Genomic DNA, 27,723 nt, shown 5'->3' with positions numbered 1-27,723 from the left:
ACATTGATAGAAATGGGGATTGCATTTAGGAGACCAGATGAAGATTATGGGGCAACACAGATTGGCAGAAAGGGGTGGCGTCTTGCCACCCTTTTCTGCTCCAAATGGAGACCGTGGCAACCAAATGTCACAGTCTCCTGGAGGCACGGGGCACCATTGCCATGCTTGCGCACGATGATGACGTCCATGTGTCACGGTATGAATGGGTGTGTGCAATGATGGCAGCCAGAGTGCATGGTAGGGTTGTTGAGCGTGTAAATGCTCAGCCCCCATGCACCCCTAGTTCAGGCTGAGGCCGGTTGAAAGCGCCTGTCTGTGCAGGCCCTAAGAATGAGGAGGATGGCTATGAAAGAACAAGAAAAGAACAAGAAAAGATTCTAAAATGCAAAGATATACAACTGAGCACCAAAGTTAGCATCATACAAGGCACTCTATTCCTTATTACCATGTATAAATGTGAGAGCTGGACAGTTAATAAAGAAGATAGGAAGAAAATCCATTCATTTGAGATGTGCTGCTGGAGAAGAGTGCTGAGGATCCCATGGACAGCCAAAAGGACAAACAAATGGGTTTCCAGGATCAAGCTGGAAACCTCCCTAGAAGCCAAGATGACCAAACTGAGGCTGTTGTACTTCGGACACATCATGAGAAGGAAGGACTCAATGGAAAAAAGACAATAATGCTGGAAAAGGTGGAGGGAAGTAGGAAGAGAGGAAGGCCACATGCCAGATGGATGGACTCTATTAAGGAGAGTCTTGCAGATGTATCATCCATAGGATCATCATGAGTCAAGACTGACTCGAGGACAGTTAACAACAAATGGAAATAATACTAATGAAAATTATTTCTTTCCCCATGGCCGTATTAGAATTTTGGGTTATTTCAAAAATTAATTACTGGAATTTAGGTTTGGAACAGACAAAAAGACTTATTTCTCACATTGCACAGGTGCTCCTGGCTTCAAATGGCTTTTTAAAAGGCGTGGGTCCTTTCCTCATGGACTATGTAAGACCAACTTTTAGCCATGACAACTAAATGGAACCTAAACTTTTGAATGTGTATTTTGAAAAATAGAGTTATTAACAAGGAAGACTTAATAAATGAGTTAGCAAAATATTTCAGCTTCTTCCTTCTTCAGTTGCTTATATAAAAGTAAGGTGCATCCCAAGTAGCAGTTTAGAACTCTCTATGTAGTTCATTATGCTTTTATTTATGTAAAAGCAATGTCAAACTGCAAGCGAAGAGATACAAATCTTAGAAATATTACAAGCACATAAAAAGTTAGTCTGAAATCCCATTTTTAGTCCCAGCTAGAGAAGATCCAGTGAATAAGTTAAATTTACAAGAGTGTTGACTAAGGAGTTCATCACATTGATCTTAAATAGTGGGATAGAAATGGGCTTGAAATTGTAACCACAAGATGTTATTGCACCACATCATGGCTAGGCAGTAAGTATCCTCTAGTCATCCATGCTTCTGCTGCTACTTTTAATGAAGGGGACAATCCTGTCAATAGCTGTCAATTGCACAGTTAACCCTTTATTGAAGTATGTGCCATAGGTAATTCGGGGTAATTCAGAGAGAAGGGGATTTAAACAGGTTTCACTGCAACCTCCCCATTCCTAATGAAGGCAAGACTTCTTACTTCCAAGGAGGCAATTATTTCATCTTGGGCAGAAGAAAGGGGATTTAAACTAGTTTCACTGCACACACACCCCATTCCCAATGAAAGCAAGACTTCTTACTTTTGAGGAGTCAATCATTTCATCTTGGGCAGAAGAAAGAGGATTTAAACTGGTTTTATTGCGCGTGCGCACACACATACCATTCCCAATGAAAGACATCTTACTCCTGAGGAGGCAGTCATTTCATCTGGGGCAGGAGAAAGGGGATTTAAACCAGTTTCACTGCACACACCCCACTCCCAATGAAGGTAAGACTACTTGATTTATTTAATCTAGGACAGCTGACAAGTAAATGGAAGGAAGTGAAATAATAGGCATCGCCAACCTGTTATCAATTCACAATTGCATGGTAATGCGAAAAGAATCATCACTGTTTTGGGTGTTTAATAAGCCGCAACAGCATAAGGAGGGAGGCTCCTGACAATTTGTTCCTAAATTCTCAATGGGACTAGCTCTTGGATTTAGACCTTAGACTTTAAGATGCCAGAAGACACTGCTGCTTTGGCATAAAATGGATTTTAAAACTATTCCATCTGGGGAGAGGGGGGTTGAGGGGAGAAGATCACCTCTCTACAGAAGTTTATGTTCAACTTTTTCATCAAAAACCATAATTGCTTTCCAGCTTCAAATCCCTGTATGTCATGATCACCATCCTCACGAACAAGCATGCTGAGAAAAAAACAACACTGGTACACCTCCAGTACTGAAGGGTTTTGTCAGCCCTTTCCCCCCCAGCATTTTACATATTTTCCCTTGTTCAAGAATAGTGCTTTCCAGTGTATTTTCCCACCCATGCGTACAATTTTCTATTCTCGTCAGTGCTGCCAGTCAGTCTGGAGTTTGCCTGCAGTCTGTTCAACTATTTTTATTTTCACACAGGTGTGGAGAGATTTTTTTGATTTGACTTCCTTGCTCCCTCGCTCTCAATCTCTTTCTCTCTCTTTCTGGCAAGCAGCCTGCCTTGTCAAATTGCCGGTCCTGGTTTTAAACAGCATATCATTTCATAAGACATGTCTTATTATCTTTAGTGCCATGAATTCTGACACGTTTTCCTTTCATTTGCTCACCAAAAAGCACTTTACATTGAAACCTGAAGAAGTAATGATTCTGTCATTTACCCACCCCCACTTTTAACCCTCTCCAGTTCTTTCTTCTACATCAGAGGTTGTCAAAATTTCTACCTCCCCAAATGCAATTCCATATCAGGCTTTCCCACCCTCCCCTAGAACCCCTATGCAGAAAAATCATGTTGCAGAAAATTGTCAGTTGGTTATAGAGCAGTGGATTGTGGCCAGATTTTAAGTCACAAACTCAGTTCCCAGATCCTTGGTGTAATCTTCATGAACATAGACTGGCTAGAACCCAACTGCATTTTCTAAAAAGTAGCTATTCTACCATTGCTGTTCTTTTGTGGTTTGGGGACTTCATACAATAGCAGGCTTCAGAGGAAGCTCAGAAAGTACCTCTCAAAATTGTTTAAGAGACATTGTTCCAGATTTTTATTTAGTTAATTATCATTCCTCGGGACTGGAGTACAACCAAGCAACAACTGATATTCAAAAATAACCCCCTTTTAAAAAACCTAAACCTTATTGTTTATAGGTAAACCCTTAAAAACAGTTTACTATATTATATTAAGCTTCTATTACGTCTTATTAGAAAACAGATCTTAGTTTCCTTGTTACATCATTTTAATTTTAGATAAATTTACTATCAGCACCTTGGTATTATTTGTTCTCAGATCTAAAGCCATCTTTTGGAAGAGACAATAGGTAAACTGAGAAACAACAAAGTTCATGCTTCATGGTGAACAGAAATGGAATTACCATTGGAGTATTAATTAATTGTATCATCTCTGATTTTTTTAAAGAACCAACCATCCTCTATAATTGGTGGCAGCCCTGGAATTTGTCGCCAGAAATTCAGTAAAGCAAATAGGATTTCCTCACAGATTTTAGGAAAAAATGTTAGTTCTCATTAACACTTATGATTGTAGACTTCATGTTGTTCTAAAAGCTCAGGGTGGTAACTTGGTATACCATCTTTTATCAAAACCTTCAAAAATTTCCCTATGAGCTTGCTGACCTTTCAAGCTGAATGTCTAAATTTAAATATCCAATATTTTGCTGTCAGACTTTCTGACAGAGGTTAAAAACTCAAATTCTTCTGAATCATTTAAGTGTGATATGCCTCAAGCACCTATGGCTTAGGGTGAACCAAGTATAGTTTTAGGCCACATTGAACCCAAGGATTGATTTATCTTGACTCTGCATTTTCCCTATAGGCATAGATACATCAGTTCATTTAAGCAAATTATTTCAACAGAACAGACAACAAAACCCACAAAGTCAAATGATCCTAATGCTACAGTACGGACATTTAGTTCCAAAGTAATCTCAAAATAATTCATGTGAACACTGAGATACCTGAGTAAGTTTAATATCACAGGGGAAATGGTTTCAAAAGATCAAAGGCTGGCCTAAACACTGAGGCTAAAGAGATGGCCCCAAAGGAGAGGCTTGCCACTGCCCCTTTGAGCGCTGGATCAGGGCTGCAGCAACCCCTTCTTACCTTCCATTGAATATAGTGCAGGATTGAGGCCAGCAGATGTGCAGAGGCTGGGGAAGAGCCAAGACATTCATCTCACTCCCTGCTATTGTGTTTCAGGAATGATTCAATATACTATGTGTTAATAGAGTCTAATAGCAGGAAAAGACTGGGGGCTGATTCAGTGCATGACTATATCTTCAAGTGATCACTTCCATGCACAAAATAATCATTCACAGGCAAAATGCAGCAAATAAAACTAAAGATAGGAATGAAGGCAATAGCCTATCTGTAATGTTTTTTGACACACAGCATAGAAGTCAAGGGGTAAAAGATCATAGAATCATAGAATTACAGAGTTGGAAGAGAACACAAGGGCCATCCAAATCCAACCCCCTGCCATGCAGGAAATCACAATCAAAGCATCCCCCGACAGATGGCCATCCAACCTCTGTTTAAAGACCTCCAAGGAAGGAGATTCAACCACACTCCGAAGAAGTGTGTTCCACTATTGAACAGATCCAGTTAATAGCCTAACCTTCCCCTTTAAGGGACTTCTGTGAATCAATTTGACAAAAAAAATTTGTGCGTTTTTCAGGCTAGGTGGCCGAGTTCTGGAAGAATTTATTCCTGATGTTTCACCTGCATCTGTGGCTGGCATCTTCAGAGAAGATTCTGGCAATACATCAGAAACAAACACTTCCAGAACCCGGCCACATAGCTTGAAAAACCCACCAAAAAAATTTACTATGGATGCCAGCTGTGAAAGCCTTTAGACTTCACAAATTTGACAAATTCTCTGTTTATATATAGATTAATCTGGTAAACCTAAATCCAACAACATATATAATGGGAAGAGGTTGATGGATAAAGCAATAACTTCACATGGTCAGAAAAAGAGAACTGGCCATCTAAATAGCTAGCTCCAGACAGCTGCTTAGCTCAGTTAGTCACACACACTAACCTAACCTAAGATGAAGGGCAAGATGGCCCACTTGTTTCATCTATAGAATGGCATATCAATCTTGCATTGAACTGGTGCTGCAACAACATCTCGCCCTGAACTCCAGTATACAAGGCCAGTTAAGATGTACAGAGCACCCTGCCTGGAACTCACTATATCTTCCAAAAGACGAAATTGACAAATACCTGCCACTGCAGCTTTTGCAAAAGCATCCATGATCTGTTTCTGCTTGAAGCAATTGCTTAAGTTGGCACAATGATGGGGCCAGCTCTGTCCAGCCCTGTAGGCAACCAACTTTGGATGACCTTTCAAATAGCTTGCTCTTCTATGAGAATGCAGACTACTTTGCATGCACAGACCCAAAGGGTACACAAACATAAGCCAAAAGAGTTAAACACAAAATGAGATAATCTTTAATTTTGAATGGTCCGCATTCTTCTTCAAAGTTAAAATAACTGCACTTCTATAATTAAGGGTTCAATTTGTTACACATAAGTAAGGTACTCATTATGTAAAATAAGCTCACATAAATAATCATTACCCTAACTTGTTCATTATTTATTCTTCAGCAGTGAACACTTAAATCATTTTGCTACAATTTTTCTATAAACAAAAGAAGTCTCTCTCGCTGTAATCACATACAATTTCCTGCAATATGCATTTTTTAAAAATTGTCATTAAAGTTCCACTTTTTATATTTGTATTTCATTAACATTTCTCTTGACTAATCAAGTTCCCTGTCATTACAGATGCAACCTTTATAAGGTGCATATTAAAATAATTATTCCAACACAACCCCTGGCAAGTGATTTTTTGTCAAACCTGCAATCTATTATTTCTTGCTGTGCTGGATACTTTTATATTATGGACAATAAATTGAACAATTTAGGTCAAACAAATAACCCCAAATCTATTAGATTACATTATACCCAATCCTCCACATTCCAGAGATAGACTGGGCATTCAGTAACATACCAGCCACTCCAAGTTCCCTAGTTACATTTATGGAAGTGATCTCAAAATCCTGTTAGAGGACCTCATCATTCATACGGTGCCTTCCTAACTGATAGCTATCTGGGATTTTGCAAATGCTTTAAACCAGTGAGCTATCTCTTGATGGCAGAAGCACAAAACAAGCAGTCAATGGATCCATTTAGTTATTATTATTATTACTACTGTTATTTATATGCCACCTTTCTCCCAAATTGAAGCCAAGGTGGCTCACAAGAGATGCTCAAAAACAAATAAAACAATACAATTTTTAAACACAGTTAAAACGCTATATTAATGTAACAAGCCAAAAAATGGAAAATCCTTAAAAACATATCAAAGCAAACACCCCAATGAGAAGCCTCCCTGGGCACAATTACATATTAAAAAAGCCTGCTTGAAAAGAAATGTTTTTTGCAATTCTATTGCTACAGGTAAGGCACATCACTCTTAGTGTTACAGCCACTCCTTCCATAGCCAATGAAGTTTTATAGGGGTTCTCCCAGTTCAAATGGAAGAGCACTGGGCCCAACAGCAGAAGAGCTCTCACAGAATTCTGACCAACTGGAAAACTTAAAATAGCAGTGAATCCGTTAGCTGCCCCAAAGCACAACACAGACCATTTTAAATTGGTCTGGAGACAAAGATAGGTAAAATATTATAATTTACTCTTTCCATTGAATCCCAACAATTCTTATTGCAGGAGCAGCACATATTTTATTAAACTCATCCTAAACTATCTATTCAACTGTGTTATAAAAAACACTGGGAGCTATAGGTATTGGGGTTGCAGGGAATCCATTCAAAGCAGATGTGGCAAAAAGACTCACCAAAAAAATCAGAGCCATTTCCATTGATAGCACACACAAAAAAAGTTTTTGAACAGCACTGCAGCTCTACAATGTTGGTTTAAATAATAATAATAAAACCCCATGACTTGAGGAGGTAGTAATCCAAAGTGTAAAAGCTCAGGTACTGGTGTTCCATCAATGAGATCAATGCACTATATGAGAGCATGGGAGAGGGCTTTCTCAGGGCCCATTCCCACTTACCGGAAAATCCATTTCCTGAACTGATTCCTGAAACCTGTTCTGAAAAAACATAGTTCCCACTATATTTGCGCCGATTTCGGGAATTGGTTCAGGAATCGACAAGTGGTGGGGGACAGCTTGTTGGCCTGGCTCGTCTCTGGCCTCTCCTGGCCCCAAAATCCTTGGTCCAGCCTCCTTGCTGGCTTCTTTGGCCACGGACTGGCTTCCCTCTGCCTTCTTTTAAATTCCCCGCGGCCAAGGAGGCCGGAAGGAGATAGCAGAGAAGCCGGGGGAAAGCTGGAAAGGAGGTTGCAAGGCTTCTGGCTTCTCAGAGACCTCCTCCTGGCTTCTCCAGCCATGGGAAAATTTAAAAAAGGCACAGAGAAGCCCGTCAGTGGCCAAAGAAGCCAGTAAGGAGGCTGGACCAGGGATTTTGGGGCCAGGAGAGGCCAGTGATGGGCCAAGCCGGGCCAGGCCAGGCCAAGCCAGGCCAGGGGCCAGTGAGAACCAGGGTGGATTTGAATCCGATTCAAATCTGCCTGGTTCCCACTTGGGCTGAATCAATCTACTTGAAAATAAATTGATTCAGCCCAAAAAATACCCCATTTTCCCAGCGTCTTTTTGATGCGGGTTAAATGGGGAAAAATTGTAAAAAAGCATGCCCCCCCTTTCTGGAACAATTTCTAAAATTGGATTCAGTGGGAACCATGCCACTTTAACCCAGATCCTGATCCCGATTTAAACATAGTTGTGGAAACCCAATTCTGGAATGTCCTCCCACTGAATGCATGACTGGCAGCAATAATAGTTTCATTAAGGTGTCAGATAGAAATATGACTATTTATTAAAGCTTTTGGACCTTTCTGATTTATTTCAAATGGTATGCAGTGGGTTTTAAAATTGTTTTAATCTTTTAAACTGGTTTTAACTTGTTAATGTGTTTAATATTGATCAAGATAAAGGTTCACCCCACCAGTTTATGGTGAACCCCCCCTCCCAACTTGGACCACAAGCCACCCAACGTCTTATCCATGCATCAAAATAAAGAGCACTGATTTAACTATGAGTAACTCCAAAAATATATAGTGCCCAAAAGACAAACTGGAAAAGCTGTAACTTCTAATTTTTTGGTCAATACGATGATTAGCAGATTACAGTGAGGGGTACTCTAAAGCAGAAATATCCTACTTTAATTCCTGTGACCTACAATTTCATTGTTTGCAAATCCAGTTGAAACATAGGGTGTTTGGTATATTTATCATCAGCTTCCCATTTTATCATAATCATGGCCTCAACTCAAACAATTATTATATTCAGGACAAATTTTATCCGGCATAATTTAAATGCAAATTGTATTCACTTTTACCAACCCTTGTTATTTCAGTGCCATCATTTTGCTATTTGCTAATTGATACTTTTCAAAGACAGAAAGGAAGCAGAAAGAAACCTTAGTTATCTGGACCTCCCACATTCAAATGCCTGTATATTCTTAGTGTATAATATATTCCTGTATAATATATTGGTCAGTCCTCATAGATTCATTTTAAGAAGTCTGTATGTTTGACGCATAAACTTGAAGATGTCTTACACTTCCATTGCTGTTTCTTACAACAGCTATTGTGAATGGGAAACCAACATGTCCTCAAACATTTGTTATCCCCATATCTCTGTTACAAGACCACTATGTGACTTTGACAACACCCATCTGTCCTTCACATATAATAATTGATCGCTGGTGGCTTCCACAATGAGGTGGTGAAACTGCAGTTGGGTTTAGTCTGAACTTTAAAGGAGCTAACCAGGGTGTTAAACCTATTTTAGAAAAAGGGTTAAATAGCTCCTTTAAAATCGGTCTCAAATTCTGACCTCATTCACAGCCCCACTAACATGAAAGCCACAAGTCACTATTGCTTGTTTACCATGAAGAGACCCAAGAGACCCAGCCTATGAGCCTAAGAGTGAAGTCACTCAGTCAGCCCTCAGTATCCACTGATACAGTCAGTATCCAGTGAGGTACAGTCAGCCCTCAGTATCCACAGAGTCTGCATTCATGGATTCAATCATCCACAGCTTGAAAATAGTACACTCCTCTAATAAAATTCCAAAAGCCAAACATTGGTTTTTCCATTATATATAAGGAACACTATTTTACTACGCCATTGAATACAATGAGCCCTTTCTATCCACTGGGGTTTGGCTCCAAGACCTATCATGGTTACTAAAATTCCATGGATGCTCACATCCCATTAAATACATGGTGTGGTGCAATGGTGTTCCTTATACAAAATGGCAAAATCAGCATTTGTTTTTTGGAATTTATATATATATTTAAATATTTTCAAGCCATACATGGCTGAATCTGTGGATAGGGATTCCGTGGAAACTAAGGCCTGACTATATAATGAGACTTCAGCATCTATGAATTTTGGTATCCACGGGGATAGGGTGCTGGAACCAAACCTCAGTAGACACCAAGGGCACACTGTACTATTAAAATAAGATTTGTCTGAAGTTTTAATTAAATTTTAAAAAACAGTTCATCATACTAATCCTAGGTACTAGCTTTTCTATTTCATTCCAGTAGAAGCATCTCATACATTTGTCTACATACTGTAGGTCTAAGGTGAGTCAAAAAATATTTCTCAAAAATAACTCAATTTAATTCTGTGGCATATTCAAAACCAATAATTTTATTGTGGCACTACAGCTTTTGTGGCATAGAACTAATTTTGTTTAATGCATTCAGTGAATTCTAATTACACCACAATATAATTGTTAGTGTTTTACAAGCATAATCTATAGCAGATGGATGCATGTTTTTGCCAACACGATTTCTTTCAATGGCCTTCATGTTCTCAAACCTAGCCATTTCTTTGCTCAACACTGTAGAAGATAGAGGAGTTTATTGCACTGGGCCAGGAACGAGCCCGTTGCATGCTAAAAAGGGAGCGTTCTGGGGACGGAATGGGCCCCAGAACGCATCTTACCGCACGGAGGAATGCCGCAGCTGCCACCGGGCGTTCCAATCGTGTCCCTGCTCCATCACAGGGTGCGCGATTTGGGAGAACTGTTTCCAAGCATTCTCGGAAATCGCGCCCCCTGGAATGGAGCGGGGATGCAACTGGAACGCCCAGTGGCAGCTGCAGCGTTCCTCCATGCAGTAAGATGCGTTCTGGGGCCCATTCCGTCCCCAGAACACCCTCTTTCTAGCACGCAATGGGCCCATTCCTGGCCCAATGTGATAAACTCCAGAGTATCATCATTTGGAACTTCCAGTGCATGTACCAGTGCACATACAGGGCCATTTCTCACCACCGAAGTGACTGGGGAGTCCACCTCCAACAGTGTCCCTTCCTGGAGTTTCAGTTCGCAACTCTTGTTTCTTGAACCATTTCATAACCTTACTACTGAAGGAAATCCAATGATTTAAAAAAACAGGAATGGGTGTGCACTTCTTTGAATGAAAGCATTGGCAATGTACAACTTACTAAAAGACACAAGAGAATGTTTATTTCACACCCATGGACAACTTGGCCCAATTTCTGGATGAAAAAAATGTTTTCTGCTAAGGAAACATTTTAGGTTAAGTACTTAACAATTTTGACCAAGAGCCGATGAAAGTAAGTCTGTGCTAGACACCATCTTTTTCGTTTTTTACATATTAAGTCCTGATCTCTGACTAGCACTCTAGCTCATGGTTCTGAGATAGTGTGGTGCGCCAAGAATTCCTTCCAGAGATCCCAGAAAATCTACATTTAATAGCCATGGTCTAATCAGATCTTCCCAGGTTTTTTCTTTCTTTCAGCAATCTTTCTGCAACTCTTTCAGTTCCATCTGTGGAGTCATCCACAGCTTCTTAGAACATGGTTTCTCAGATGTTTCTTAATACAGAGGACTTGCTTGCTAAGAAACCATCTGAGAAATCATGCTCTGAGAAGCTATTCTCACAACACAGGTCCAACTTCAAGGCCACAGGTGGGATAGATGTAAGGCATGCTACAAGTAAAGTTGCCCAGTTGAATGGGAAATAGTCTTCATCAGCTACCAGTGTCCTGGATGCTCTGATATTATTATTATTATTTTACTTTACTCCTATTAAAGATATCACAAAACTCTTTTGCAGGGATAGGAAAAGGAAAAAGACACCTTATAAACATGGTTTTCTTTCTCTGACAGTACAATCAAATTCTCTCAAAGAGGTGGAAAATTTAAATCAAGACACCACCAGAATTCAATGGACATATGTAAGATACAACACAGCAAGCAATTAACAGTACACAGGCGACAGACTCCCAAAATACATTTGTGGCCCTGATATGTTGTGTTCCATTTAGAGTCCTATTATCCACTGTGAGAAACCTTGTTCCCATTGTATGCAACATGATGAAATCAGACAAAGTTTCTGGTATGCCCTCTTGTGGCTAACAGAACAGAGCCACCCGTTTTTTCACATGTGAGCCATCATCAGAATGAGGTGAGCCCTGCTTGTGGACATAATTGTCTAAAGTAAGGTCAAACGGATATTGTTCATTAAAGAGAATGCAAACCTTATAATAACTCCACAAAATTATTTTGGAACAATAACCATTTAAGTTGGCAGTATTTGGGTTGGCAGGCTGACTGCCTGTGTTACTGACTGGCAACTTACCATTGGAGCGGTGAATACATGTGTGTTGGTTATCACTCAAGAAAAAGCCTTCTTTGCATTGGCATTCATAGCTTCCCATTGTATTGACACAAATCTGCTGGCAGCCGCCGTTGTTATCCAGACATTCATCAACATCTAAAGAAACAATTTTTCTGTTAATACACATATCTACTTACATATGCAAAGACACAAACATAAATATTAATGCAAAACATCATGGCCTTCTTAAACCAGATAGTGATCTGTAGATTATGAAACCATGGCTGTTCAGCAGTACTCCTGATGATCAGATTCTTGATCCCATTTTTAGTCTTGAAAAAGCAAAAACTCTCCCAGCTATGTGCAGTCAGTTGAAGAAATACTCAAGTAGAGGGACTTTGAAATAAGAGGGAAATATGCATTTTTAGAAAGGATCTTGAGCAGGGCCAGGGAACTGTAGTGGGCTGGGGTGATGATACTTTTTGGGGGAGAGGATAGTGCTCCAGAAGTCATAAAAATGGGTAGATGTTGCCCATGATGGAGCTATTAAAATAGTTGTACATATTTGGTCTGTACAGCAAGTACATTTCTATACCACTTACCAATGTACTAAGCTGTTTACAAAGTGTAAGCTAATGGCCCCGAAGAAGCTGGGTACTCATTTTAGCGACCTACAGAAGAAAGAAAGTCTGAGTCAACCCAGAGCCCCTGGCTGATGTTGTGAGTGAGTGGCTACAGTACAGGCATTTAACCACTGCATCACCATATTATTAATTATTATTAATAATTTTGATTTTGATGTTTCTTTCTTCTTTTTGGCATTTATTTACAGCTTGTGTATGCCTTCTATACATGACCAATGGAGAGTGAAGAAGAGGGTTCTTCTAACAAGTTTTTCCATGTGTATCTTAAATATCAAATGATGTGGGTTTTCTAGAAAATGTAATACTGGAAAATGTTCTAAATAATGTTCCCTGTTTTAGGCAAGTTTGATTGAAATGCTAGTTTCAAACAATTTCAAAGCATTTTATTGGAATATTTGTTCATATCCTGTATTTAGCCTGTGAACATGACTGACTGCAGTAGAACAGTCCAGACAACTATTGAAAAATGTAGCTATATAGGATGTAGATATATAGGAGCTTATTGCACGGGCCTTGGAGAACAGTGCAGAATGGCAGGGAATGGAACGGGGATAGCACATATTTTACTGCATGGGGGAATGCCACCGATGCCCCTGGAAGTCCCCGTTCCCTTCCCCATCCATCCCACAGAGGCCGATTTTTAAGAACTGTTCAGAACAGTTCTTGAAAATCAGCCTCTGTGGGATGGATGGGGAATGGAATGGGGACTTCTGGCAGCATCGGCAGCATTCTTGTGGTGTTCTCCCATATGGTAAAATACGTGATATCCTCGTTCTGTTCAATATAAGCACAGCCTGTCCTCCCTCAATATCAGATCTTCCATAAAAGGTATTTGCTTCTGTGTTTGGTCTACCAGCAGCATGACTGGAAGGGAGAGGATGTCCTGAAAAGTTATTCATGACTAGTGCCATGTTTGTTGAAAAATTCAGAAGTCATATTACAAATGCACAGAGCCAAGCTAAAGTGCAGCAACACAGTATCTTCTTTGCATGCAAAAGATTCCAGGTTTTACTGCAGGTAACACTAAGAAACCATCATATCTGAAAGCCTAGGAGACCGTTGTCAATCAGTCTCTGCTACATTAAACTAGATGAACTAAAAGTTTAATTCATTATAAGGCATTTCCTATATTTCTGTCAGTATGATCAGTTCCAATAAAAGACAAAGAAATATTCAAGTGATTTTTAATTTCTCCTAAACATAAGAAAGTTTTTAAAAATTAAATGCTGTCTTACTGTCAAATTCTTAAACTTTTTCCAGGTCTTTCCAGGTTTCTTTATGAGTGAGCTGCTGCTCAGCAAGATATATTTCATGTACAGACCCCAGAACATCCTTCTGAAAGCAATGTTTCATCATCTATTAAAAACAGTAGCCAACTGCTTATCAAATGTCAAGTGTATTGAATTTACTAGTCTGCAATTATCTGTCATCACCGCCATAATGCAATTGGGTACTCATCTCCTTCCACTGTCCTAGCTCCAAGCATTTCAAATTTAGGCAATTTAAATTCACTTAATGGGGCTATTTGTGGAAGCAAATTGTTTTCTGGATCCTTCTAACATAGGCTAAAAAGGAATGGGTATGGCTGTAGCACTTTAAAAATCAATACATAAATGGAAGTATATTTTAAAGGTATTGACACAGCCCTAAGCAATAATAAAATCTTTGTTGCTGACATGCTGCAAACTGCAAGGACAGTTCAGTCTGTCTACTTAGCATCCAAGACAATGACCAGATCCTTGAATTATCCCAAGCCTCTTATAACAACATTTGCCACTCTATATCCTTAAAAACAAAAATTTAAAAGAAAATCTGTAACACAAAAATCAAATACAGAGGAATTACACAATACAGAACAATGGCAGTTCTCCACTATTGTGTTTTCCCCTCTTCTTTTTCTGAGAATGTCTAACACCAAAAGACATTGTCACCACACAGTGCATTTCTCTCTTTCTATTCCCAATATTCAGTACGAATACTTAGAAAAACACAGTATGATGGCATCACACCAGATGTGATGAGAAAAGGCAGAGAAAGAGTTCCAGGTCTCCTGTGAAACTTTTTTATTCTTACTCTATGGCCTGATCAGGTGCTAGAACTCTATAATAGTGTTTCAGAATGATGATGGGGCAACATCCATTTTTAATGTTCTTCCATTAAAAAACAACAACAAGAAACTCTTCCTAGGACAAGAAAGATATTCAGGGCATACAGCGAAATACAACAAAACACAAAATCCACAATAGTATGGCACCTTTAATTAGCTAGCTCATTGACCCAATAAAGGCATCACTGTTTTATGGATTTGGCTGCTACTGAATATGTTTCCTGGATTTGCAATTGCCTGGAATATTTTCAGACACATTTTGCTCATCTAGGACTTATCTGGTGAAGATCCAGGAATGCTCCAGCAACAACAATTCATGGAGACGTCCTATGAATGGATTGTTGCTGAAGCATTCCTGTATCTTCACCAGCTAAGTCCTGGATGAGTGCGATGTTGTCTGAAAATATTCAGTGCAATCATACAACTTTGTCAGGAATATGCCTTTTACTCCTGGCTTTCTCCCCTGTCTGAAAAATCTCCAAAGAGAAGGATGATGACACTTAAGAAAACAGCATCTGGAATTGTAGTTTGTAGCATGTGTGTTTGGGTGGCTTTAGAAATATTTGCATTTTTGACACTTTCACAGGGACCCTGTGTCCCTAACCTTTACAAATGTGAAGCACTGACTGTAGTCTCCTACAGTGCCTGCATGACACTGCTATCACTTTCTTCAAACCTCTGTCAAATCCAGTTTATTAACATTAAAGTTGTTGTAGTTTCGTATTACTTCTGCTTTCAAGAACTGATCACCATACAATTTGCCATTACCTCTAGACAGCATTTTTACCTTGCTTTCACATAATTACTTTAATATGTAGACTAAATAGCCATTAGGAAAGTAAGAAAAGTATAAGCATTGCAAATGGCCATAGGAGAGTACAACTAGGATACATCTGGGAGGAAATCTCCAGAAAGGTTCAGTAAAAAGGTGCACAGTGTACAAATCTAGTCAGAAAAATATTCTGATTGAGAGAGCTTTCACTTGAAGCCTGTGTAAGATCCATATTATGGTGCTCACGGAAAGGTTAAGCCATCTAAACCTAATATCTTTTGGTTTCATGACCTCACAAAAAGTTTGAAGAAGCCTGTAAGCCTATGCAATTCTCCATTGGCAGAAATCTGGTTCTGGTGATGTATGCTTGCTAGTGGGTGGTAGCTGGTGACAGCCCCCAAAATAGAGTGACTCAGGCTCAGGAACAGATGGGTCCAAAGCACATTCATTCATCAGAAGGAACCCCAGAATTTGGCACTTTACTATATGCCAGCCTAAAGATACAGTTGGACCCATTTGGAAAAGTGAGATGAAATGGAATGGGACCTGTAGAAGAAACCCATAAACATAAAAACACACACAGGCCTACTTCAAAAAGCTCCATTAGGACTGCACTGCAAGAGCTTAAATTTTATTTCAGCAAAGGGCCACTTATATAAATCACCAAAATGTGAACTTTTGTTTAATCAACATAGCCATGGATATCTGGGCAACACAGGAAGGTCAAAGTTTCATAATTGTGCATGATTATTTATTTTACTTATATACATATCTTTATGTCTTTTCTATAAGATGCATAGGACCCATGACCTTCATAAGTAAACTGACTGAGAAATATCAGATATTTTTATAGGAAAATGACAGCAGCCTCTCCATTTCTTTATTTTATTCATGTAGTTGCTATAGTGCAGTTAGTTGCAAAAGAATGTTGTCTCTTCACGTTATAAATAATTGTCAAATAAAGATAACGCAGTGGCATGCAAAACATGTAACAGTGTTGATGCAGAACTCATTCCAAACTGAAATTCAATAATAAATTTGGCAAGGGGTGAGCTGCAGGGAGGGAAATCAGTAACATTCTAGAGGATCCTTCTTTGCACAGAAAACTGTCAGACTGGTAATGTCTGGGTAACTGGCAGGAATCTTTAATATCACTGACCAACATTGGTGGCTACAGCACTCTGTTAGGCTTTGACATGTGTAGCACAAATGAGACCTCTGATAGTCAATGACTCCTGAGGATGGGACAGGAGAAACCACAATCCTGATGTGCTCAATGCAGGTCACCATTTTTCCATGCAATGGCAAGTGAAGTTCATACTTGCAGCTGCATCTTCAGGGTTTGGTTGCTCTGCTGTGTACCAGTCCTGCTCACAGTAAAAAGCTCTCTGGTGACAAACATGCCAAAACCCTATTGCTAGTCCTAACCAAAGTAAAGCCCACTGAATAAGTGGAAATAACCACCTATTTATCAAGTTCCCATTGACTAAGTGGCTATACTCCAGCAACTCCACGGTTTCTACAACAGTTAGCCATGTTGTGGCTATCCACAATAAGGAGATAAAAATGTCACTGAAAGAGAAACCTCTTTTGAAATCCACAGACATAAGATTTAGCTGACACTTTCAGTGATTCACACACCATGTTTTTAAGATAGGTGCTTTTCACCCATACTTTAACATTAGTTGTGAGCAATATCTGTGTACCATTGCTGTCTAAAGTGTGGAGCTGCACATACTCATATCCTAACATACGATACCCATCAATCAGGAGCAAAGTAGTACACAGAAGGAGGACTAAGAAAGAGGCCTATTCTTTCATTTCCTCTTCCAAATATTTTGTGTTTATACAACACCAAAAATCTTCCAAAACTTGTTTAGTTTCAGTTAACAATACTCAGTGTTTTAACATGAGAGGGGGAGACCTTAGTTGAGTTGTTGGATAATATAAAGACAAACAAACATCAGCAAAAGAAACATTCATTAGGGGTTCTTATGACCCACACGTTGCACACAGCTGTCTAAAGGGAGAAGAAAAACAAAGCTAAAAAATAAAAGCTAAACAAAGCTTAAAAAACAAAGCTAAAAAAGAAAAAAGAAAGTCAAGAAAGCATTGCACCCTTTAATCACAGCAGTGATTATGCAATTTCAAACCAATTAATGCTTGTTGACATTTCACATCTGGCAGCTTATGAAATTATTTCCTACAGAACTGTAAATCCTTCACTGGATGTCTGGGGGATGATTATAACATTGCTTGGAAAGAGGGAGAGGGCAGGTAGACCATGCTACATGACAGATTTTGAAGAAACAAACTTCTTTAACGTGCAGAAACTGAAGTGGACATACACCATCCCACTGAAGAGAAACATGGCGACAGCTGATGAGCTATTAAAGAGTACTAAAATTGACAAAAACTATATCATGTTCAAGTCGAGGGCAGGTTTGGGGGCCAAAATTATGGATTTTGATATGACCCGTGGATATGTTAAAGGTAATACCTAAGGGCATGTACCAAAGGATCTAAAGGATGAAGCAAAGGAAAACAATGCCAAAGAAAATCCCAGTAGGCATAAATATTTTTGCTCACACTAAAGGACGAATGGAAGAGAGAAAGGAGGGTCAGTGCTTCCAAGATGGTTCCTTTTTAAAATAAGAGTTAAAGTACATGCTTATATTGATCCATGGATAAGTCAACTCAAGTTTTGGGGGTCAATTTTTTTGACTAAAATTTCTAGACTTATACATGAGTATGGACGTATACATTAATATTTGTACATTCTTCCCCAAGCTGTATATGTTTAAGCAGCAGAAAACAAGCTGTGTGCTTAGGATGCTATTTTCCAAATATTCTATTGTTAGGAATAATTCCTACTCCCCCCCCCCCCCCCAAGATATTTCAGAAGATGCTGGGAGCAGTACACAATGTGAACTAAATTTATAAGAGGCACATGTCAGACATGTTGAGCCTCACTGATATTTTAGTCACCCAGAAAATTTCCTTGGGATGGTGCACTGCAAGGTAGGATAAATATAGGTGGGCATGCTACATTTAATCAATTTAATTAATTCCTCTGAATAATGCCTTTCTCCCAGAATGGGATCCAAAATGGCATACAATGTTTTAAAATCACAATACAATTTAAAAACGCTGAGTACAGAAGTTAAAAGACAATTAAACAAATTCTGTTTAAAAAACACAAGATAAGAACAAGTTTAAAACAGCATTAACAGAGGCTTAAAACATAACAAAATAAAATACAACAATGTCTTTAAAAGGTTTATCTGCTGCATCACAAAAACTAAAAGCTTTCGTAAATATAAAGATCTTCATCTTCTGATGAAAAGACAGCAGGGAGGGGGCCAAATGGATCTCTTGGAGATGCAAGTTCCATAATGTGGGAGCAGCCACCAAGAAGGCTCTTTTTCATATCTTCACCAGACATGCCTGGGGTGGTAATGGGACTGATTAAAAGCCTTCCACTGCAGATCCTAGAGCATGGGCGAGTTCACATAGGGAGATAAGGTTTGGGGCAAACCTTTTAACCATTACTGAAATAAATTCCAAAGAAACTCCAGCATTTCTCAGGTCACATTATGAAAGCCATTTACCCCTGGAACCCCCCCCCCCTTGCACTTAAATGTGGATGTCCCAGCTCGCCCTCAACATAATATATGAACTATTTTGTTTACTTAGGCGGGTTACAGACCGCCCGTTTGGGGCGGCCTGCACCCGCCCCTTTCCTCGGTGTATCAGGGCCTCAGCTGCCAGAACGGCAGTCTCTGAGGCCCCGATCCGCCGCTTTTCAGGCCGTGGGGAAGCGACAAAAGGCTGCTTCCCCGCGGCCTGGAAAGGGGTTCCTTGGGGCTCCAAGCCCCAAGGACACCCCGCAACGGCAAGGAGGAGGAGAAAGGGGCCACTTGGCCCCTTTCTCCTCCTAGTTGCTGGGCGCAGCCGTCTGAAGGCTGCGCCCAGCGACGCAAAGCCAGGAAGGAGCTCCAAAATGGAGCTCCTTCTGGGGTCGCAGAAAGGGCGCCCTAGGTGCCCTGGCGCGGCCCCAATACGTCACAACCGCACCACCTCATTTGGAGGCAGCGCGGTCATGACATAATCATGGCAGCAGCCGTGTGGAACGGGGGCCGGAAGCACCACCCCTTCCTAACCCTAGTACGCGCTCCACACATACTATATGGCGGTGTGTAACCCACCAGGGAGTGCTTATTTTCATTCGCATATTCATGTATATTCATATTTTAACATTTTGTAAGGCAATAACATTGTTCAAATTAGAACAGTTTTATTTAAGTAAATTCAATACTTAACTCAAAGCATATGTAATTTTTACACATAAAAAAAGTTTGGGAAGAGGAGGAGTTGGGATCAGGTCTCCAAGTCTTGTACCCCTATTGAGTAGCTCTTGCATCTGCCCCTGTGGACCTGTTCCACAATTTGAGAACCACTGCATTATTCCATGGTAAGGATGGAAAGAATATTTGAAAATATTTTTTAAATTGTCAAAAAGAGAAACTCTGATGAGAAGACTCCTGGACTGAAGCTAATATTTGTCCTGTTGGGACTTATTCTGTGCAAAATTCACACATGGGTGTTGTTTGTTTTCCAGAAAACATTATTTTCTACATAGGGTGCAAGGTTTTCTGTACAGAAAATAATATTTCTACTCATAAATATTATTTTCTGCACCGAAAATGCTATGTCTATGCAGAAAATGCTGTTATTGGGGACTTATTCTGCTCCAGAATAGTAGATATAGCTCATAGTAGATTTGCATAGAAAACAACATTTTCTGTGCATGTGGGTGTTGGTCAGAATAAGTCTCAAATTATGAATAGACTCACAGTGAGAAGAAAATTACTAAACATAATTGTTTGAGAAGAAAATTAGTGAAAAATTAATTCCCTATGGAACCAAAAGAAGCACTTTTCAAGTACCTGAATGTCTACCATAGAGAAGGAGGCAAAGATATGGTATGTAGAAGGTAAGACTAGATCTATACCTAGAGGGTATCCTGTCCTAATATAGTTTGGGATTCCTAGAAGAAACCAGACTATAGCATTGATACTGCCTGAAAGACATGGCTCACATCAGATAAATCCAGATCCAAAACTGAGCCTTAATCCAGACCAGATAAACACTCCTGCTGGTCAGCAGGAAAACCAACCTGGAACTAGGATCACACCCTGTTCTGGATGGGATTGTTCTCTGTCTGAAAGATCAGGTTCAAAGTTTGGGGGTGCTCAGTGCTGGAAAGCCAGGGTGCTGTGGTAGTCAGAAGTGTATTTGCCCAGCTTCAGCTGGTTACCCAGCAGAGCCCTTTCTTGAGTAAGGCAGATTTAGCCCCAGTGGTCCATACCTTAGCTTCTTCTTGACTAGACTACTGTAACACGCTCTATGTGGGGCTGTCCTTGAAAAGAGTTCGAAAGCTGCAGCTAGTACAAATTGCAGTGCCCAAACTGGTATCAAGTGTGCACTTTAGATACCACGTAACACTGTACCTGCAAGAACTACATTGGCTTCCAATTTGTTTTTGAGCTAATTTCAAGGTGCTGATGTTGACCTGCAAAGGCCTAAATGACTTGGGGCCAAGATATCTGAAAGACCGCCTCCTCCCATGTGAGCCTGCCAGAAATTTGAGATCTTTGGAGAGGTCCCTGTTGTGTGCTCCAACATCTTGTGAAGTTAGGTTGGTGAGTAAACATATTGGCAAAGATTCACTATAGCAGCACCTTGACTGAGGAATCCCCTACCCAAGGAGTTACGTTGGACCCATCGCTTTTAAGCTTCTGGCAGGCAGCCTAACCAGTGCTGTTCTGCATGGCCTTCAGTGTTTGAATTTTCTGTTATTAAACTGTTTCGAAACCAGATTCTAGGATTGTTTTTAGACTGTTTGTAGGAGTTCTTAAAGAGTATTTTAATGTGTTTTTGAAATGTTTTTATCTTTGTATTACTTTAAAGTTTTCCTTGCCTCGGAAGCCCTTTTGGGCTGGGAGGTGATACAGAAATACTACAAATAAATAATATCCAATGAAGCAATATCCCATCCTGTAAGACTGGTCAGGTTAGCCAATGCTAATTCCCAAGGAATGTCAAGGAAGGGTATGTCCTGTCAGGATCATGGATAGGTCCAGGCTGGAACTTCCCCAAGAGTAAATATTTCTTTATTTGGTATGTCTTAGCTCACAAGCTTACATATCAGCTGCTGTTAAATTCAAGCCTACACATATTTCCTTAGAGCAAAGGCCCACTGAGACTAATCAAACTTACTAGCAAGCAAATATGCACAGAATGGCAATCTCAGAATAATTTTATGTTGCCAGTATGTTAGAGAAAATTCCCATATTCCAACATATTGTGCAGATTTAATAAAAACTTTGATACCTTTCCATTTACATGTAATATAAGCTGGCCTAACAGAATTTGACTGAAGTCCTCAGTTCTCAAATGATATTTGACCTCATTAGAAGAATGATGAAAAATGACAGTACACATATCCCAAAGCATGAAGAGAAAGGAAATCAATTAATCAATAAGTCAATGGGAAAGAAAATCAAACAGAAGAGAACATCTGGACAAATATGCTACTTGCTTGTAAGAAAACAAAGTATTTCCCTCATGCCCAGGAACAGAAAGTTTATTTCACCACTGGTTTCAAATTAAGGCATAAAGAAACCTTCATTTCATGAGGCTAAATATTAATCTTGTGTCCACTGAACTGAACTTAAAATAATAATCTTCACAAAGGAACTACTGCAATTTCAAGTGATTACAATGCTAAAAGCAATTATATTTAACCAGATGAGTATCTCGCCATAGTTTAAATTCCCCATGGTGTCATTTCGCATTATATTTGAGAAATTCCTCAATAAAAATGTCAAATAGAGAATGAGTTGAGTTCCTCCAAGGGCAGACTTGGAACATTTCCAATATAAATGTGTAGCTAAGGAATCTCAACTAAAAGGGGTAGAAATAAAGCTCATTCAATTAAAGTAGAAAGAGAAAAGGTTTAAACAGGAAAGACAGGAGGCAAATAACCCATCAACTCCATCTCCTTGCCTTAAAATAGACAACACCTTTGCAGGGTCTTTGATTTTATTTATTCTATAATACCAACATTTGTGCAAAACAGATCCCATGAGAAGGCTGGCCCATACTAATTTATGAAGCAATTTCTTTCTAATGCCCTTTCCCAGTTTTAAAATGAGAAATCTGGTCCACAAAACTGAGACAAGAAAACATTGACTAAACACTGCTAATTTTTTATTGACCCTCTGACAAGATCTTACAAAGTGGCTTAGAATAATAACATTAAAAACATGTAACAAACATTTAACATTAAAGCTGTACATCCAGCTGCTGACAAACTGTTTTGCCCAACAAAAATTTTATTGGATGGAAACATTCATAATGAAGAGCCAAGATGTTATTTGTCCACTCCAGCAAAACCACAAGATCTTTGTAGTCTTTGGAGGAAATCTAAATTGGTAGATTATTTCAACATCTTGAGATGACCTCTAGGTCAATAAAATTGATTTAGAGGCAATAATCTGATTGGGAACACTTTCCCATGCTATCTAATATTTCACTCAGGTGACACATGGAATTGTTTGCTACACAGGGGATGAATGTTACAATGAACTTCTGTTTCATTTGAGGTGTGAATTTAAAGTTTACCAAAATGTGGAGGGTAAAAATAAGTGAGAACATTCATTACAAAACTGGTGCATCTGAACAAAACTCACATGCTGTGCTCTTAAGGTTGCTTCAGCATAAGATGTCTGGCTCAGGCTCAAGGAACAAAAAGACATAGAAGACAGCTAAAACCCAGACAACATTATTCTCTGAAGGCAAGTGATGTGGTTTAAAAGCCAAAGGGAAACTAAATCAACCTGTGCACACCTGCTAAAAATCCAGTTGTTAGACCCAAACAGACCACTAAATCAATAGAAGTTACTGAAGTGTTTATTTACAGGTGTGAGATACTACCTATGGATGGTTTTCAAAGTATTTTCTCTCACAGATGCTGAAAGGGATTTGTATGGGGGTGAAGACCAAATACGAGCCCATGCAGTGTCTGAAATCGTGGTTTTGAATTCTCCTTGTCAGACTCAGTGCATATATTGGCCTTTCCCATATGTGTATTCTAGGAGAGATCTGTAGATAACTGTTGCCATCCCTTTAGTATGAGATGCAGTGTTCAAACAAAAGTTTTCAAAAAAGGAGAGCGGATAGATTTATATGAATTTTAAAGAACATGAATTCCAGATTTATAGGAAATACATCTATTGGCTCAGAATACTAATAACAGATACATTTTAGTGGACATTTCAAAATCTATAGAGTAGCTGAACTATAATATCCTGCCTTGAAAAACAGACAACTGTCAAACCTGCTTACATTTTTAAAACTTAACATATGTAAATGGGAAGCAAGAAGGATATTTATTTCTCTCAGAAAGATAACAACTCCAGATCATACTGGATTCTGCTAAAACATCAACCTTATTTTTCCTACTTATTACTTACAATTTTACTTTTTTCATGATAATAAATAGTTAATGTGGTATTTTTTAAATAAAAAAATACTTCAACTATTCAGCTTGTTTCTCTGACAAATGAAACTGAAAAGCTCACTTCAAAAGCCACAAACAAATTGGTTCTGCAATCCATCTAAACAATTATTCCCTTATGAACGTGAATGAAAAAGACAATGCAAAGCTGAAGTAATTACACAAAATCTATTCCAGAAATTCTGTATTTGCCTCCAGTCACTCTTGACATCAGTGGGAAATTACTATTGGGTGGAGCCACAGTTTTCACTGCACCGTCTAGAATAAACTTTAGGGATGTAATGGAGATCAGTGGGGCACATGTATCCTTCACAGATAGAAAGACTCTCCTGTCACAGAGCATTATTTTTGAAATCACCTTTTTAAAAGGAAATTTAAAACAGGTTGAACACTCCTAATCTGGAAATCCAAGGTACGAAGACTTCTAAAACCTGATATTTTTTATTGCCAGCCACCTGCTTCCACGTTCAAGGTGGTGGCTGTATCACTCTTGCTCATTCACCTTGCAGGTCCTCAGTCTGTCTCCAGCCTCACGTCTCATGCACAACACAACTAACAGAAGAGATTCTTAGCTAGAGAGAGATGAACAAGCAGGAGTGCTGCAGCCGTCACTTCAAAGGTGGATGCAGGCGGCTGGTAGCAAAAAGACATGAGGCTGGAGAGAGACTGAGGAGCTGTGAAATGGTGAGAATTCAAATATAGCACTCAGTGCAAATTCATACACACACACCCCCATCATTTCACAGATCCTAGTATTTTTCTTTGGCCTCACAAATACAGCACAGGTACATAGTATGCTACTTGTGTACACCAAAATCCAAATAAATCCAAACAAAACTTCCTTCACCTGAAACAATTCCGCTTCCAAGAATTTCAGATAAGAAATACTAAACGTATATTACAGTAATTGTCAACTATCAACAAGGAGGTGAGAACACTATCCAGTGAGAACTCTATACTTATACATATTATTAATTCTATACATACAACTCATTCACTCTCCATTATATGATTAATACCTCTCAATTATATAATACCTCTCCATTATATGATTTTATGCAGCACAGTGTTCTTTGCAGCCTGAAGAGGAAGAGCCCTTCCCTCCCTCCTTCCAACTGTCATCTTCTGGCCTGGGAGGGAGCGAAAGGACAGGCCCAACGCCATCAGGCCCGGCCTCGATTAAGAAGAAGAGCCCTCCCTCCAGTCCATCTGCTTTGGTCCAGGCCTCAGAGGGAGAGAAGAATGCTGGACCTGATCCCTCCCTCCCTCACCATTCCCTTCTCCTTTTGTGTCGTGTCTTTTAGATTGTAAGCCTGAGGACAGGGAACCGTCTATTATCCCCTCTGTTGTAAGCTGCCCAGATTCCCAGTGATTGGGTGACATATAAATAAATCCTATTATTATTATTATTATTATTATTTGCCTAACGTTTTGCAATTTCTGCCAAAGTCTCTTAAAAGCTGAATGTCAAAAGCAAAAATGCATGGGAAGCTTTATTTCCTGGTAAGACATAAAATTATTTCTATTTTCTTATCAACCTGACGCCTAGACAATTGTGTCTCTGAATGTTTATGAACTTAACAGGTGAGTTATTGCAAAAAATGACCGAGCAATTTTTTCCCAGAGTAATGACTCACCAAGGCAGTTGTGTCCATCGTGAGCCAGCATGAACCCATCGTAGCACGTGCACCTGTAGTTGCCAGGAATATTGATGCATTCATGTACACATCCTCCATTGTAGAAGTCATTTTCACACTCATCAATGTCTAAGAACAGAGGAGAAAAGCCCACTAGGTCATTTAGCAAAAAACATTGTTAGTTATATTGCACACAATGCATGAAGAACAACATAATTTTAAAGATATTGTTACTGTATGACATTAGCATACCTTGAGTTACATTATAATATTCATTTATAAGAGTGCTTTAAAGTCATTGCCATAATGCAAACCTAATTAGATATTCTATCTACTTGGCTACTGAGAAACAGACATGAATATATGAAACATCGCTGAGGTGGCTTGGCACAAATGCCCTTAGACTAGTTCAGGCATAATATGCTAGATCAAATAAACTGTAGCTTCTTGAAAGAGGAACAAGTGATGAGCTTTAACACATTTTCTTCCTCTTGCACACAGAGCTTGGCCATGATATCAGAACCAGGCAACTATGGTTCATATGGTCCCTACCAACAATAAACCAGGATAAAATCTTATCTATTTTTTTCTCATAAGGATTTGCTGCTTTCCTCACTGTGTACCTTAGACATGTCTAGATTTTAGATTATTTTATCAGGTCATAATCTGTTTGCTTAAAAAAAAAAAGATCTGTATGTATGCTCCTGATCTCTCTACATACTGATTCTACAGATTAACATGGCTATATCTTTTAATAATATTGGGTGTGTGTGTGTGTGTGTGTAAACTAAAATTCAGGGTAAGAATAAAAAATGGAGAAAGGACAGGAAAAAGCCTGAAACTTTCTGTGATGAGGAAAATGTCCTTTGGCTCCAAATGTCCTTTGGAAGAAAGCAGTGAGAACAACAATAAAATTGCTTCTGAGACATTTCACCAGTCTAGAAGAACCCTATTTCTAGGAAAGATATAAAGACAAAATTCTTCAAATTGTTGCCAAGTTTTTTTTTATGCTTATTGTAATGATTTCACCATTTTATTGTTAACTTGTTTTAGTGATGTTTGTTAACGACTTTGAGCACTGCTTTTTAATGGAAAAGCAGAATAAAAATGGAATAAATACACAATATTCTAGCAGGATTACAAACATATGCAGAGTTCGAATCACCATAGAGAAACAGAAGAATAATCTTTTGCACCTATATGTTTTTTTTTAAGTTTACTATAAATCAATCATTTCAGAGAAACAACAAGAAGCTGCAAAAGCTGAAATTTCTAAATGAAATTAGACCAGTAGGGTCAAAGAAAACAAGGTAGATTATATTTACAAAGTTTCATATCCTATAGTATACTACCATTTAAAATAATACACATGTTGTGCAGGCATTGCATGTAGAAGTCTAAGACTATTTGATTTTCTTCTTTGTTTTACAGTACTTTATACCTGTTAAGAAAGCCTTTAAAGCTTTGGTAACAACCAAAGTCATCCAAAAGAATAATAATGAACAATAATAATCTTAACTACAGTCTAGACTCCTCCAACTCGAAGCATTGTCTCTGAGCTTGTTTGATGACAGACCTTCCAAGTTGTGCGATATTTGGCCCGAATGTATGTTTTTCTTTCATACTGTGCCCTTTTGCTATTGGATCTGGAACTAATTTGGGAAGCATAAATTGCAATTGACTTTCAATAATTTATGTTCTTGAACCTCTGTAGAAATACAGCCATCAGGAAGCTGTCTGCCTGCATAAATCTTAAACATCATTTCATCTAAATCAGCTATCCAATTGCAAAACATTGCACTTGGGGAAATCATAAACAGCGCAGCTTGGATACTAAAATGGCCTGAAATGTAATGTTTTCATTGCTGATATGTCAGTAGTTGGCTACATAGATGTATTTATTCAGACATCAGAAGGGAATAGATACGTCAGTACCATGTTGAAAGAATGTGACTTGAAATATATGATGTGTCAGTAAAGAAGCATTAGAGAGGAAATAAAACTGGCTTTGCTTAAAGACAAGGAAATGTAATGGTCAAGTTGTATTAATGCATACAAGGAACAATGTAGAACGTACACTTCTAATATTCTGTTTGGCTTTGCTTTTTGAAAATTAATCAGGTCTACTAATCTGT

General features: G+C 38.9%; 1 protein-coding gene across 3 annotated transcripts in view; it reads right to left on the bottom strand.

Annotated features, from left to right (window-relative positions):
- Positions 1–27,723, bottom strand: part of LOC149312607 (signal peptide, CUB and EGF-like domain-containing protein 1) — a 254,919-nt gene that overhangs the window by 179,333 nt on the left and 47,863 nt on the right. For all 3 annotated transcript variants that reach the window (XM_089524974.1, XM_089524972.1, XM_089524973.1), the window contains 2 exons: positions 25,589–25,717; positions 11,866–12,000 (listed from right to left, as the gene is read on the bottom strand). In XM_089524974.1, coding sequence (XP_089381100.1) covers positions 11,866–12,000; positions 25,589–25,717 — 264 coding nt within the window. The remainder of the gene's footprint in view (positions 1–11,865; positions 12,001–25,588; positions 25,718–27,723) is intronic.

Source organism: Sceloporus occidentalis, unplaced genomic scaffold, assembly GCF_023333645.1.
Source record: "Sceloporus occidentalis isolate IW3139 unplaced genomic scaffold, rSceOcc1.0.p SCAF_5, whole genome shotgun sequence".
In the NCBI taxonomy this organism is placed as follows: domain Eukaryota; kingdom Metazoa; phylum Chordata; class Lepidosauria; order Squamata; family Phrynosomatidae; genus Sceloporus; species Sceloporus occidentalis.
The sequence above is the reverse complement of the archived record's forward strand: the minus strand, read 5'-3'. Positions and strand labels throughout refer to the sequence as shown.